The sequence below is a fragment of the Neofelis nebulosa genome, chromosome 16 (genome assembly GCF_028018385.1).
Source record: "Neofelis nebulosa isolate mNeoNeb1 chromosome 16, mNeoNeb1.pri, whole genome shotgun sequence".
NCBI lineage: Eukaryota > Metazoa > Chordata > Mammalia > Carnivora > Felidae > Neofelis > Neofelis nebulosa.
The window spans coordinates 10,733,029-10,748,125 of record NC_080797.1 but is presented as its reverse complement, the minus strand read 5'-3'; the positions used below and the strand labels follow the sequence as shown (position 1 = coordinate 10,748,125).

The following is a 15,097-nucleotide window of genomic DNA, read 5'->3' as shown; positions in this document are numbered from 1 at the left end:
GGTTTGGGACTCCAAGTGCGGGGGAGGGGGATGCAGTTGTACAGATTTCCAACAGGTCGTAAACTTATTGTTAACTAGGCAGCTCAGCTTTTATTTGGTATTTCAGAAGATGAATCCTCTCACTTCTCGCAGTCATGGGACTGAGCCTCACATCAGGCTCTGCGCTGAGTGTGGAGCCTGCTGGAGATTGTCTCTCTCTCCCTCTGCCCCTCTCCCCCACTTTCATGCTGAGTCTCTCTTTCTAAAAAAACAAACAAAAAAAGCACCACAGAGCCAAAATGGAGTCACTATATTAAGCTCCATCAAGACTTAACACCGAACGTAATTGCAGTTTCAGCCTCTCCCATGAGTAGAATTTTAAACCAATCAATCTGGAATTTTTCTGGTCAGCACCAGTGAGGTAATCTGCATGATACCATCCCCCTGCCTTCCCCTAAGGGAAGGTGACCTTGCCTGAAACAGTCTTTTCTTTTGCTAAATAACATCCTGTCCCACCCATTACTGGCCCATAAAAGCCTTCCATTTTGTGCAACTCCTTGGAGTCCCCTTCTGTTTCTTAGGGGGGATGGTGAATAGAGCCAATTAGATATTTAAGACTACTTGGTTGAATTTTTGCTCTTTAACCGTCTCTAATGTCCACAGTGTCTCACATCTTGCACAGGAAGAGGAAGAAGCGTATCTTCTCCATCTTCTGCAAAGCGCAAGTCCCTTAAACCGAATTATAACAAGGTGTAACGTCCATGCAGTGCGGCAGACCCGTCTTCACAGACAGGTACACCCGCTCACCGCCACCCAGTCGAAGCATACCCGACAGCCCGGCAGGCTCCCTTCCCTGGTCCTGGGAAGGACTCATGTTGATTCACAGTCTTTAAAAAACCCCGGCTGGCTGGGTGGAGGGTGGGTTGGTGAAGGGCAGGGGAGGGAGTGGACTTCTCAGGCCGGTCATCCGTTCCCAGGGGCCACCGTGGGTGGGGCGGGAGTGGCCTGTGGCCTCGGCCCTGCGTCTGGCTCCCAAGGCTGCTCAGGCCTCTCAAGCTGACCGGGTCCCTCTGCTCTGGCACTGGGACATCGTTAGGATGCTGCACACTGGGTCATCTGATCAGGGTGGGGGGTTCCTGCCCTTTTGCCGCCAGACTCACTGTCAGAAGGCGGGGGTGGATGGAGCTGGGGACACGTGGGCACAGTGGGGTGAGCCACCAGGCTTGCCTCCAAGGCTCTTTAAGAGCTAGCATTTATCGGGCGCCAACTGCACGTTAGGCTGTCTGCAATAACCCTGCACAGGAGCAATTATTACCTTCAGTTTTACTGCCGGGAAACTGAGCTCGAGTGAGAGGAGTTACTTGGCCTGGGGAGCTGGGTGGAACCAGTATTTGAACTGAGGCCTGTTTGATGCCAAAGCCTGGGTGCTATCCAGTGCCCCCCACAACCTTGCTGGTCTGGTCCCGCTGAAGGAAGGTGTAGGCCAGCTGGCCGGGGAGGTCTATACGCAGAGGTCTGGACCGCAGCCGGCCCCCGGCTCTGTTCAGTCTGACTGTCTGCTTATGTCCAGCTGCGAGGCACGGGGGAACCTGGGTCCAACTGGGCAGAATCTGTGATGGGAAGTTCGCTCCTCAGGGGCCAGCTGGCTGCGACTCCCAGCTTCTTGGCTGGCCGCCTGGATGCTCCAGACCTGGGTAGGTGGCATGGGAGTCGGAAAGGGGGTGGAGCAGGGGAGCGAAGGGGTCTGGAGCCAAGTCTCCAATCTGATCCGGGGGGGAGACGATGCACGAGGGTGGGTTGGCTGCCCGCAGCCAAGGCCCCCTGCCAGCCAGTGTGAACCTCCAGAAGGGTGCTTGTGGCATCTTCTGATGTCACCACTATCACCTCCTTCTTCCTCTCCTGCTGTCCCCCAAGTCAGTTAATGCTCCCCAACCTGTACATCCTGCTTGACCCTGCCTTTGCCACAGACCTTCCTATCTCTTGATAGTTGAATCTTGGCTTCTCCACTTTTTCATTACACTCAGCAAATGTCTGTTAGGCCACCTTAGGCCTGACTGTTTCAGCTGCTGAAGCATCAGTGAAGAAACTGATGTGAGTGTTGAGGAAGTCACTTAACCCCTCCAAGCCTCAGTTTCCTCTTCTGTAAAATGGGGGAAGGGTTCATTCTCACGTCAGGGGTCGTGAGGGTTAACAAGGGGTGGCTCCCGTCTCCAGGTGCCTCTTGCCCCTCCTCCCGACCCCCCAGACTGGCCTCCAGCTTCTCTCCCCTTCTGATCTTCCACACCAGCTGCCAGGGCGAGGGCCCAGATGCTCTGCTGAAAACTCTGCCCTTTTGGTTCCCAGTTTTATTTTTAGGGGACAGAGTCTAGTTTTCTTAGCCTGATAGCCAGGACCTTTCTGGCTCCTGCCAGCCCCTCCAAGCTTCTTTCCTCACTCTGTCCACATTCACATGCTAGTTATTGTGAGAAATAAGGCCACCGACCCAATCAGAGGAGGGACACCGACACTCGGAGCGCAGTGAAGCAAAGCTTTACTCAGCGTTCTTGCAAGAGCAGGTGTCTCATGGACAGGCACACTTGGGGTTAGTTACCGCAGGCAATTTATCTCCTAGCGTGCAAGGCCCTCCCCTGACTCCTCATTGGCTGAGCACTACAGAGGTGAGTCCCTCCCCTGGTTCCTCATTGGCTGAGCACTACAGAGCTTACAGCCTTACCCGGAAGTCACCTATGCCCATGTAAGACAAAAAGTAGTCTGATTGCAACAAATGTTCATTCCTGGGGTGACGCAGAGACTTCAGTTCTTTGGTGCGTGCTCATTGCAAAGCCTGCGAAATGGAGAGGGAAGTAGAACCAGGAAGTGAAGTGTCTAAGGGTTTGGGGCCCCGTTGTTGGTTGGGGGGGTTGTACATATTTCCAATAGGTTGTAAACTTAATGTTAACTAGACAGCACAGCTTTTATTCGGCATTTCTGAAAATGAGTCATCACCCTTACTTCTCACAGTTATCCACTTGGGGCCTGTTATGAGCTGAATGGTGTTCTCTCAAAATTCACATGTTGAAGTCGTAACCCCCAGTGTCTCCGAATGTGATTCTATTTGGAGACAGAGTCTTTAAATAGGTAATTGAGGTAAAATTAATTGGGGTGAGCCTTTAAAAAATTTTTTTTAATGTTTATTTCGGAGACAGAGACAGAGCATGAGTGGGGGAGGGGCAGAGAGAGAGAGAGAGAGAGAGAGAGAGAGAGACAGAATCAGAAGCAGGTTCCAGGCTCTGAGCTGTCAGCACAGAGCCTGACGCGGGGCTCGAACTCACAAACCATGAGATCATGACCTGAGCCGAAGTTGGTCACTCAACCGACTGAACCACCCAGGCGCCTCCCGGGGTGAGCCTTTAAATAGGTAATTAAGGTAAAATTCATTGGGGTGAGCCCTAATCCAATAATTTGTGCCGATATAAGAAGAGGAGACTGGGACACAGACACTCACAGGGAAAGCCACGCAAGAACCCAGGGAGAAGGCAGCCATCTATAGGTCAAGCAGAGAGGCCTCAGAAGAAACCAGTCCTGCCCCAAAAACCCCAAACAACAAACAAACAAAAAGGGGCACCTGGGTGGCTCAGTCGGTTAAGCGTCCCAACTCTTGACTTCGGCTGTCGAGCCCCGTATCGGCACAGAGTCCGCTTGGGATCATGACCTGAGGGGAAACCAAGAGTCCAACGCCTAACAGATTGAGCCCCCCAGATGCCCCAACAGCTTGGGTTCTAAACGGAAATGGACTCAGCAATCAACAACAGCTTTGCCTAAGTCTCTGAGTTATGTCTCGTTACTTCATCAACTACTTATTTATAGCCAGGTATTTAGGATGCTTTAAAGCTGCCCCTTTACAAGGACAAAAACAACAACAACAACCCTGTTTTTGGCCACAAGACAGGTAGATGACCTCAAAACTCTGGAGCAAACTAGGAATGCCCAGTAGACCGCAAGAAGCGTCTTTTAACCTGTGTGGCTGCAGTTGGCAAAGATCAAAGCGTGTGATGAAGCGCTGTGTCGGTAAGGACGTCCTTAGATCACATCATCCGGGTGGGAAGCGCGTCAGAGCAGGAACGTTCGCTACAGCACCACGTGTGACAGCAAAACGTTAGTGATGCCCTTGATGTCTGTCACTAGAGGACTTGTGGGAGACTAGTTAAATATACTCAAAGGTGCCTAAAGAGAGGTAGCTGTCCAGAACCACAAGTGGTCTGCTCCGGTCCATTCAGGCGAAGTAATGGTTCAGGGACACGGATCTGATCACATGCCACCTGCTTAATATCATTTATGGTTCCCACTGTCACGCAGCGAGAGACTCTACCTGGCCCCCTACAACCTGTGCCCTGTGGACTGCGCTCTGGGTCCCCCCACCCTGCCTCTGCTCTGACTAGCCCCCTTGCGGTGCCATACCTGCACTGGCCTTTTTTGCACGTGGCCTGGAATCCCCCCCTTCCGGTATCTTTCGCGGGGTTAACTCCCACTCATCCTACAGCACTGAGCCTCAGCGGCCCCCAAGTCTGGGACAGGGGCTTCCCCTGGGGGCCCACAGGTCCCTGGGCTTGTGTACCAGCACTGACCGCGCTGAGGTTCAAGCTGCCTCCCTCCTTGTTTGAGCCTAGTCTTCGAGCGCCGCGGGGCAGGGACGCTGTTTGTTACCTGTAGCTCCAGCCTCGGGCTCCATGCTTGCTTGGTACAGAGGAGGCATCTTCTGACCGAGAAGCAAAGAGCAGGAGAGAGAAGGCTGGGGAAAGTTCCCTGCAGGAAGGGGGAGCCAACCTGGACCCGGGTGAGAATGGTGAGGGTGTCCCAGGCAGGGGAGTGGCAGGGGTAAAAACGTGGAGGTGAGATGTTGAGAGACCCTCTGGACGCCGTAAAGCCCACGGGACTGGGTGGGCATTCGAAGGGGCGACACAGGCCTGGGAGTCAGGGAGCCTGGTTCCCCCTGCCAGGCCTGGCACGGGAAGTCTCTTCAGCTTTCTGAACGTCAGTTTCCCCATCCAAAAAATGGGGCTAATAATAACCGTGTTGTGGGAATCCACTGAGGCGGTTCGTGTGGCAACATACGAATCCTATACTGCTAAGTAAATGTTGGATTTTTTTTTTTTTATGAAAATTATTTCAGGAAGCCTGGGATCAAACTGACGATGGGAGCTTCGAAAAGGAGGCGGGGGGAGCTCAGACTTTCCTCCAGCTTCTGACGGGAAGTCCCATATGCTGGCACACAGCAGGGAGGTGCAGCCAGGTTTACGGGTCAGGGTCATGAGCAGCCACACTTGGGCCTGGCCCCTCTAGCATCTGAACTGTCTGCTGCCCATCCGTAGAGTTCTGGGACTGGCCTTGAGATCGCTCTTTGCTAACTGTCCCCCTGGGACCCCAGCTCTGAACACAGATGTTGAAACTAGGCACCACTTATAAGCACGGCCATCTGTGGAGTGGGAACATGTGGCCTCCCGACTGAGCTGGCCGCAGCCTCCCCCGTGTCATCAGGGTTTCAGGCATCTGGGCTGCAGCCTGGAATTGGCCTTTCAATCCAAGGGGGGGTCTCAGGGCAAGCCCGGGGCACCTGTGATGAAAGAGGACTGACGGACACTGTCGGGGGCGGGGGGGGCGTCCGCTTAGTGGCTACTTTGTTTTGTCTCCACAAAAGCAGGAATCCCACACATGCTCGGCCTTATCTTGCTCTTTACTCAAAACTCAAAGATGCCGGCTAATATGGCAGGTGCTGCGGGAGCTGGCGCCTTCGTCCAGCTCCGTTGTCTCCGGTCTGGTTCTCATTCCACTGCTCTCCTTCAGCTGAAGGAGGCCTGACCCCTGGGCCCAGCTGTGTGGGCCAGGGCTCTGAGGCTTGCACAAGGGGGCCCGGCACGGAGGCACCTTGGCAAAGGCCACGGTGAGAGTGAGGGCAACCACCGGGCCCACAGGGCGTGGGGAGCACCTCGGGGGCCAGGGCGAGGGCCAGGGCATGAAGGCAGCTGTGCTGGCATGGGCACCAGGGCAGCTGGGACTTCTGCAGCACCCGCCGCACCCAGCTCACCACACCTGACAGCCCAGGGGCTGTTGGCTTGACAAGATAGTGGGCTCCTGAGCCCCGCAAGAGAGCACTGCGGGGCGGGACACGAGGGATGATGGCAAAGGGTTGGGGGCTTATGTGCCCCTGTGGGCCTTGGCCCCTGTTCCCCTTGCCTCTCGTCGCTTCGTAAGCTACACAAACTAGGCTCTTTATCTCACACCCACCTCGGGGTCTTTGCGAGTACTGGTGTCCCTGCCAGAAATGTCTTCCCGCTCCCACAGCTTTGCCGGCCAGCTCGTGTTTGTCATTCAGGCTTAGCTTGGGCATTGCCTTGTGGAGGATGCCTTCCAGATGTCCAGATCTGCGTGAGGTGCCTTTGTTTGGTCCTCCTGCCTCACCCCTGCCTCACCCTCGTCAGATCACCCAGGACTTGTCTAATGATTTTTCTGCCTCCCCACCACTAGACTGGAAGCACCATGAAGGTTCACTAGCCTACGCCTGGGGCCAGCATGATGCCTGGTATATAGTGCTTAATCCATGTTTGCCATGTGGATGGATAAGTGCGAGAATGGATGATTGGATGGACAGACATAAAGTGGAGTGATGGCTGAAAGGATGGATGGATGGCTGGGGAGGAGGGGGGGCAGGTGGTTGCACGAGTGGATGGGTGGGTGGGGGAAGGGGAGTGGGGGAGTGAATGGATGGGGCAGGTGGGTGGGGGTGGCTGGATGGAGGGCAGGTAGGTGCATGAGTGGATGGGTGAGTGGGTAAGTGGATGGAGGAAACCATACATGTGCACACGCTCACAAAGGCGCATGGGCGAGTGTCCAGGGAATGGATGGACGAAAGAATACAGGACGTGAGTTGTGTATACGTGGGTGAATTAATAAAGGATAATGGAGTGGATGCCTGACTGGGTGGGTAGATAAGTAAGTGGATACTAAATGGGTAGATAATCAGTGCATGTATAATGGATGGCTGGAGGAATGGACAGTGAATTGGTGGGTGGATGGACGGGTGGGTGAGTGGACCCCTCACTCACCTGCCAGGCCTCGGGGACACGTTGGGGGGAGTCAGTACACAGCACATCCTGCTCAGTGATCAGGGTCTCTGGGCTCTCCCAGGAGCAGCTGCAGCAGAGACCTTCACAGGCTTCCCAGGGCAGGAGCAACCCAGAAGTCTACTAGAGACATGGTGCAGGAGGAAGAAGCTGTGGGAGAAGGCAAGGAGTGACAGACTCTTGCCTGGGCCACAGCCAGAGAGAGCTGTTTGCATCTAGGGAGGGGGACCCCGGACAGGGATGCGGGGCTGGGGAGGGAAGCTGAGGCTCAGGCCGGGGCGGGGGCGGATGGAGTTGAATTTCAGGCCCTGGAGACAGACTCGTTCATTATTCCATCCATTTGTCCATTCGTTCACCCAACAAACATCGTGGGGCTTTGCTGCCGGCCCACAGTGGGTTCGGGTCCGCCAGCTGAGCTTCTCCATCCTGGTGGGAAAGACAGGAGCGAGCCATATCTAGCCCCACCTGCTGGGGATGGTCTCCAGTGGACTTCTGGTGAATCCGTCACCCCTCCCCACCCTCGCCTCGTCCCCTCTGCACCAAGCTCCCGGGGCTTAAGAATAACTTCCTCTGTGCAAGTGGCTTTCTGTACATACTTGTGACCTCAGAGCTTAGAGGAGTGAAGGAAAGCGCCCAGGGCCCCTGGCTCATACGGGTCAGATGGGAAGTCTGATTCCAGGACTTGGGCCCCTCGGAAACCGTCACAATCAGGAGCCTGACCATGAGCTACCTGATGGCAAGATCACGCCCAGTCGGGAAGGGGGAGGCGGGGAAGCTCCAGGAGGGGATGGCATCTGAGCTGGACCTGCGAGGGTCTCTCAGGAGGGATGAGGGGGAGCCCCGCCGCAGGCAAGGTGCAGAGGTGCAGAGGCAGAGAAGGGTGACAGAGGGCGGAGGCTGGAGAGGAAGTTTCAGGCCCGCAGACGCAGGCCAGGTGGTTTGGATTTTGATCTGATGTTGTAGGGAGCCATGGCCGGTGCTGGGGCAGCATGGGACCCGGCTGTGTTCAGGCAGATTCTGCTGGCCGTGCACCGGGGAGTAGATGCGAGGGGCTAGAGGTGAGAGTCACACGTTTGAAGCAGAAGTCACACTTGAAAGCTTCATGGAAGGGGAGATGCCAGGGAACACACAGCCAGTGTCAGAGAAGTCAGGGGGCCAGGAAAGCTGCAGCTTTTCACCGTTGGCACCAGTGAGATGCCCGGGGCAGGAGGGAATGCGCCGGACCACATGCAATATGCTGGCATCCCGGGGCCCCACACAGAACCGGCTGCTCAGGAAACTGTCCCTCCAGGGACCCAAGGGAGGCTCCGCGTCACTCTCCGGGGGTGCGATATCTCATCTCCCACACCTCCCCTTTGGCACACCCTGTTCAGTGGCCTGGGAAGAACCCTGGCTGGGCCAGTAGGGGCAGTGCCTGCCCACAGTTCCATCTCTGCCACGCGCCCATATGGCTTCTCTCTCTCCATCCCTCCTCCCCCTCCTTGTCCTTATCTTTCCCTTCCGTCACCATGGCGACTCACCACCTCGGCTCGCCTGCATCCCAGCCTCTGCCAGGGATTCTGAGCCCGGCTCTGTCCCTCCCTCCTCCGGAGCCCTGGTTCCCGCAGTCCTGTCTCCTCCCCCTGGGGTGAGTCCAGAGGCAGCCTCCTCTTTCTCGACTGTCACATCTATTTTCCAGCTCTGACGAGTCGCTGCCGGCTCCTCTGGGGAGACCATCCCCCACCCGCCGTCCACCTGCCACTGTTCGGCCAGCCCTTAGGAGGAGAGCCATCCTCACTGCAGCTGACAGTGTCTCGGGGCCTCGGCTCTCAGCTTCCAGACCTCTTCCCGCTCCCAGCCCCCCATGCCGAGGTCCGCCTTGTCAATCATTTCCTTCTGTCATCGGCTTGGCAAACAGGCAAGCATTGGGTCCTGAGATCTGGGGTGCAGGGTGGGGGGGTGGGGGTGGAAAGGGCCACCTGGGGACAGGGAGGGATGGGTCTTTGGAGGGGGGATGGGGGCCACTGAGACCTAGGAGGAAGACAGAAATCTGGATTCTCTTCTAGATAACGTTTTATCCCCCCCACCCCCACCCCCAATTATGTCTCCAAGGAGAGAAAACGGAGCTTCATGGGAAACAGCCGCAACAGTTGGTGAGTGGCAGGGCAACCCGGCCGGACTGCCCCAGATCCTGCTCGCCAGGCTGGTCCGGGAACCGGAGGCCTGGGGCCACCCGGCCTCCCTCCAGAGGGCTGTGCCAGGGGAGGGCCTGAAGCGGGATCTGCCAGGGTGTGGAGGGAGGGATGGAGAAAATCCGGCGGGTGCCGCACGGAGACCAAATCCAGCTCAGAATGGGAGAGCGGAAGGAATCTTCTAAGAATCGGAGCCATCTGCCCCACCGCTGGGAGGCTCCCATCCACTCCTTGTGGTCCCATAGTGTAGTATATGCAGGTATCACCCCTGGGGGGTCCGGCCGAAGCCAGTAACTCCTTGAGGAAGCCCTTGCAGCAGAAGGCTGTGGGAGACGGTTTTCAGTGAGTATTCGTGCCGGGCACCGGGCAGGGCTCTGCACATGCACCAGCTCGTGCCATTGCCCCAGTGGCCCCGTGAGGCAGGGACCGCTAACCTCCCGTCTCGGACAGTCGGGGAACCGGGGCCCAGATCAGTGCGGGAGCTTGCCCATGGACACACGGTGACTCCATCCAGGCTTCTCCCTGCCGGGAGCACTGTCACCGCTGTTCTGCTGCCTCCCCCCCTGGGGTCCCAGGCTCTGGGGTGCAAGTCAGTGAGGAACGAGCAGGGCGTGGCCTCGCTGGGAGCCCCCCCGCCCCCCCAAACTCCTGACCCGCCCTCCCCGCGCCCCACACACTGCTCCCAACAGCCTGCTCTGCACCCCCAGGTCTCACGCGCCGTTCCCCAAGTTGGAGCTGGGCCTGGGGTCCCGGCCCGCAGTGCCGCGGGAGCTCCCCGCCTGCTCCATCTGCCTGGAGAGGCTGCGGGAGCCCGTCTCGCTGGACTGTGGCCATGACTTCTGCGCGCGGTGCTTCAGCACACACCGCGTCCCGGGCTGCGAGCCGCCTTGCTGTCCAGAGTGCCGGAAGATCTGCAAGCAGAAGAGGGGCCTCCGGAGTCTGGGGGAGAAGATGAAGCTCCTGCCGCAGAGGCCTCTGCCCGCTGTGCTGCAGGTCCAGGGTCCCGGCCTCGGCGTGGGGAGGGGGCGTGGAGGCCCCCGGGTCTGACGGTGGCTCCGTCTCCATTCTAGCATGTCAGGGCGGGGAGCGGAGTTTGGGGTTGGACACGATCCCTGCTTGGGGCCCGGCTCCCACCGCCTGGGTGCTCAGGGAACCCTCTCCCCCCCCCCCCCCCTTCGGCCCAGGAGACCTGCTCCGTGAGGGCCGAGCCGCTGCTGCTGGTGCGCATCAATGCCTCCGGAGGCCTCATCCTGAGGATGGGGGCCATCAACCGCTGCCTGAAGCACCCCCTGGCCAGGGACACCCCTGTCTGCCTCCTCGCTGTCCTGGGGGAGCAGCACTCAGGGAAGACCTTCCTCCTCAACCACCTGCTCCGGGGCCTGCCGGGCCTGGTGAGGGCAGGTTAGGGGTCCCCGCCCGGCTTTGGGAGGGGCGTGGGGGCTGGAGGGTCCACCTGACGCTCTCTTCTCTGCCCCACAGGAGTCAGGGGAGGGCGGCTGGCCGAGAGGAGGAGGGTCCCTGCAGGGGTTCAGGTGGGGTGCCAATAGCCTCACCAGGGGCATATGGATGTGGAGTCACCCCTTCCTGCTGGGGAAGGAGGGGAGGAAGGTGAGGGGCCCAAGGGCAGAGGAGGTGAAGATTGGATGGGGGGGGTGGGTATCAGGGGGAACGTGGAGGGTGGGGGGTTGGTGGGGGGGGAGAGCAGGGACAAAGGGGAGGGGAAATGGAGAAAGAAAGTTTTGGGGACAAGGACAGGAAGACGGGGTAGGGAGAGGCAGGGTTGGGGGGAGCACATGGAAGAGCGAGGCGGGCTTGACCCCGTGGTTCAGCCCCCACCCCCACCCCCCGTACAGGTGGCTGTGTTCCTGGTGGACACAGGGGACGCCATGAGCCCGGAGCTGAGCAGGGAAACCAGGACCAAGCTCTGTGCCCTCACCACGATGCTGAGCTCCTACCAGGTGAGGGCGCTGTGACCTGGTCATCGGCCCCATCTGCCCGGCTCCAGCTCAGGAATCTCTCCAGACTGGACATCTCAGCCCCGTCCAGCCCTGGGAGTGCTAGGGATGGTTACCCTGATCTCATAGACTTCCGTGTCCAGGGTCCCCACAGACTCTGGGGTTGCCCCTGCAAGGGAGGGTTGCCCCCAGTCAGTGAAGGTGGGAACATGGCTTGTTCTAAAGGGAAGTCAACAGCCGCTGGGAGCAGCTGAAGGTCAGCAGGACCTTCCACCCCCTCGAGGCCAGTCCAGGCCCTGCAGGCTGTGCAGGCTCCCAGGCAGGTGTCTCCCAGGTCCCGGCCTCACAGTCGGCCTGCGAGCTCCTTCCTCCCCGGGGTCTTCCCAGTATCTCTTTGCCTTTGCAGACCCTCTTCCATCTTGTTCTCCTTGGTTCCAGATCCTCAACACCGACCCGGAGCTGAAGGATACAGACCTGGAATATCTGGAGGTGAGGAGACATTTGGTCTTGGGGTGCCACCCTGTCCCTGTCCTGACCGTAAGGCCAGGGGACTGGATCAGCCACAATCAGAGAGGTGCCTTCCATTTCTGGCCGAGGAGTTCATGCAAGACCCAGAGCTGGGCTGGGGTTGGGGGGGGGGGGCGCGGGTCAAGGGCAGAGGGTGACGTGTGGGATGCCTGGTTGGGAGAGGCAGGGGAGTCCCAGAGCCGGGAGCTGGGGGGCACGGGTTCCCCAGTGTGCCCAGAGGGGAGGGGGCCACAGTCCTTGCCGTGGCCCAGCCATGACCCTCGGTGCCTCCCCCCCAGATGTTTGTGCACGTGGCCGAGGTGATGGGCAGGCATTATGGGATGGTGCCGATCCAGGTGAGACACCCATGTCCGGACACGTCACCCCAGACTCTAACACCCCACAGCTGCTGGTGTCAGGACCCCTTCTCTTCCAGCACCTGGATCTCTTAGTCCGGGACTCATCCCACCCCAACAAGGCAGGGCTGGGGCACGTGGGTGACGTCATCCAGGTGAGGGGTGCAGAGGGCGGGGATGAAGGTGGCGGTGGGGGAGCTGGGCAGGAGGTGAGGGGAGCTGGGGAGGGCGCCTGCAGGGAGCTAAGAACAGGAGCGTGGCCCCTAGCTCACAGGTCTCCCCTCTGCGCTCTCAGAAAGCCTCCAGCAAATACCCCAAGGTTCAGGAGCTGCTCCGAGGGAGGCGAGCCCGCTGCTACCTCCTGCCTGCTCCCGAGAGGCGGTGGGCCAGCAAAGACCACGGAAGCCCAGGCGGTGAGCGTCCCCGGGAGCAAGGCCTCCCCCGCCTGCCCTCCTCTGGGTGACCCCCCCTTGCCCTAGCGAGCCTCTCCCTGCCTCTGACACCCTTTCTCCTCCCAAAGCCCGGTCCTGCTCAGCCCCCGGTCCTCAGCATGAGGAATCTCTTCTTCAGACACAGATGACGATGTCCGCCACCTCTGTGCCTACGTCGCCGATGTGCTGAGCGCGGCCCCCCAGCACGCCAAGAGCCGCTGCCAGGGGTACTGGAGCGAGGGCCGCCCCGCGGCCAGGGGAGACAGACGCCTGCTCACCGGGCAGCAGTTAGCTCAGGAAATCAAGGTGGGCCAGCCCCCAGGCCCAGGCCCCGGAGAAACCGCCCCGCGCCCCACGCCCTCCCTGACCCCTCCCGTGATGTCTCTACAGAACCTCTCAGGCTGGATGGGGAGGACGGGGCCCGGGTTCGCCTCCCCGGACGAGGTAGGGGCCCCTCCCCCCCCCCCCCCAACCCCGGGGAAGGGTCTGGGGGGCCGGGCGGGGGCGGGGCCGTGGGCCCCGGGCCCCGGGATGGAGCGGAGGGCGCGGGCGGCCGAGGAGACAGGCGGCCTGGCTTTGCCGTGGACAGATGGCCGCCCAGCTGCACGACCTGAGGACGGTGGAAGCTGCCAAGAAGGAGTTTGAGGAGTACGTGCGGCAGCAGGTGAGCCAGCCTCGAGCGGGGGGCGGCGCCTCGGGCGGCGGAGACCACCCCCCCCTCCCCGGGACAGGGCTCCGGGGCGGAAGGTCAGCGCGCCTTCCTTCCTCCCCGCCACAGGACGTGGCCACCAAGCGCATATTCTCTGCGCTCCGGGTACTGCCCGACACCATGCGGACCCTCCTCGCCACCCAGAAAGATGCCATCCTGGCCCGCCACGGGGCGGCCCTGCTGTGCAAGGGCAGAGAGCAGACCCTGGAGGCCCTGGAGGCCGAGCTGCAGGCCGAGGCCAGGGTCTTCATGGACTCTTACACCATGCGCTTCTGTGGCCACCTGGCCGCCGTCGGGGGTGCCGTGGGCGCCGGGCTCATGGGCCTGGCGGGCGGCGTGGTGGGCGCCGGCATGGCCGCGGCCGCGCTGGCCGCGGAGGCCGGGATGGTGGCGGCCGGCGCGGCGGTGGGGGCCACGGGGGCTGCGGTGGTCGGGGGTGGCGTGGGCGCCGGGCTGGCTGCCACCGTGGGCTGCATGGAGAAGGAGGAGGACGAGAGGGTGCAGGAAGGGGACCGAGAGCCCCTACTGCAGGAAGAATAACGGGGCCCAGGAGACCCAAGGGAGGAAGAGGTGCCTGGTGGGAGGGCAGGAGGTGCCGGAGGGGAGGGCTTGGGGGCGGTGTGGAGAGCACGGCCTGCCGCACCGCCCTGCTCCAATGCCCAGTGTCCGGGTGGCTGGCCGAGCTGGACAATCCAGGTGGCTCCAGGATCCTGGGGAGGCCGCCTGGGGCCAGGAGGCAGTGTCTGGGGGCAGTGGATAGAGGATAGGGCCCATTCCTGGTTGCAGACCACTGCTAACCTGCCTGTGGTTCCCAGACCAACTTGACCCCAGGGTTTCCCACCCAGAGTGAGGCTCCACTGGCCTCCCTGTCCTGGCTTATTCTCCTGATGACCCTGAATTGTAGGAAGGCTGAGCAGGCACCATTCTGGAAGTCTCCCTTGGGTGGAGAGGATCTGTCCCTTCACAGATGGGAGAAGCGGCGGGGTCGGGTGACGTTGGTGCTCAGGACCAGGGAGCACTAATGAGGGGCTGGGGGAGAGAGAGAAGGAGCGGCCACTGGGCAGAACCAAAGAGTCCAGTGTGGCGGACAGCGACCTAATCCCCAGAGTGGAGACACTTTGCTCTGATGACTTTTCCCAGAGCTGCCCCCAGGAGGATAATGGTGGCCTCCCTGACCCTCCGCAGCCCCAGGGAGTCCACATATGCACTTTGAATGGGAGTCCCTGTAGATCTTCCCTCATGGGTGTGTCCTTTGTTGAGCAAGCTCAGACAGCAGAGTGCCCAAGTTCTTTCTGGAATGCTGTCCCAGCAATGGGTTAGATGCCAAAGAAAAATGCCAGTAATTGCATTCTGAGCTAAATCGGACAGCCCTCGTGAGTCTATGAAAGTCCTGCAAGGGACAGCAAAGGGAAGAACACATTCCATCCCGAACACGAACACGCCCTTTTTCTGGAGCCCATGTCTGCAGGAGACCTGGGTGCAACCCCCCACAGGAACCCAGAGGGCCCAGCGTCCTTCCATGGGACAGAAAGGTCCTGCTGGAAGACTTCTAGGCTATTAAGCTGTAAAGTATTCATGGGCGCCTTATATGAAAAATAAACTGTGTGTGCTTGAGTGTCAATTTCCCAGTAAATTATTGAAACAATACTCGAATTCAGCCCCCAAAGGGCTTTGGGGCACAGGGGCGGGGGAGGTAAACCAAGGCATTCCATGGTGGGGACCTGTGGATAGGGAGAGCAAGACTGAAATTCAGGAGATCTGGGACCTGAGTGTCCAACACCCCACTTGGGGGTTGCAGGAGGGCTCAGGCCAAAGGCCAAGGGCACAGCCACCTTCCACTAAGACTTGGGGTCCTGCTCTTCTGGTCTCTCCTGCCTCAGATGGCCCTGGGA

The 15,097-nt window shown here is 59.7% G+C and overlaps 1 protein-coding gene across 3 annotated transcripts; it reads left to right on the top strand.

The window, feature by feature from the left end:
- Positions 1-18: 18 nt before the first annotated feature.
- On the top strand, positions 19-14,826 carry RNF112 (ring finger protein 112). Of its 3 annotated transcripts, XM_058705392.1 has the most exons (15): positions 19-772; positions 8,755-8,973; positions 9,168-9,208; positions 9,955-10,240; positions 10,432-10,638; positions 10,727-10,855; positions 11,101-11,205; positions 11,641-11,691; positions 12,009-12,065; positions 12,146-12,220; positions 12,361-12,478; positions 12,636-12,802; positions 12,887-12,940; positions 13,086-13,160; positions 13,275-14,826. In XM_058705392.1, the coding sequence occupies exons 2-15, from the start codon at positions 8,920-8,922 to the stop codon at positions 13,743-13,745; spliced, it is 1,890 nt and encodes a 629-aa protein (XP_058561375.1). In that variant the 5' UTR covers positions 19-772; positions 8,755-8,919; the 3' UTR covers positions 13,746-14,826. The 3 variants fall into 3 exon arrangements, with proteins under 3 accessions (XP_058561375.1, XP_058561377.1, XP_058561376.1); XM_058705393.1 differs by lacking the exon at positions 19-772 and having other exon boundaries at positions 7,442-8,973; positions 10,435-10,638; XM_058705394.1 differs by lacking the exons at positions 19-772; positions 10,727-10,855 and having other exon boundaries at positions 7,440-8,973.
- Positions 14,827-15,097: the final 271 nt, after the last annotated feature.

Excerpts from the sequence above, each read along its gene's own strand:
- RNF112 (XM_058705392.1), top strand. The coding sequence starts at position 8,920 with ATGCCGAGGTCCGCCTTGTCAATCATTTCCTTCTGTCATCGGCTTGGC. Across the intron at positions 12,066-12,145 it reads ATGGGATGGTGCCGATCCAG|CACCTGGATCTCTTAGTCCG; the intron begins GTGAGACACCCA and ends CTTCTCTTCCAG. Across the intron at positions 12,941-13,085 it reads GGTTCGCCTCCCCGGACGAG|ATGGCCGCCCAGCTGCACGA; the intron begins GTAGGGGCCCCT and ends TGCCGTGGACAG.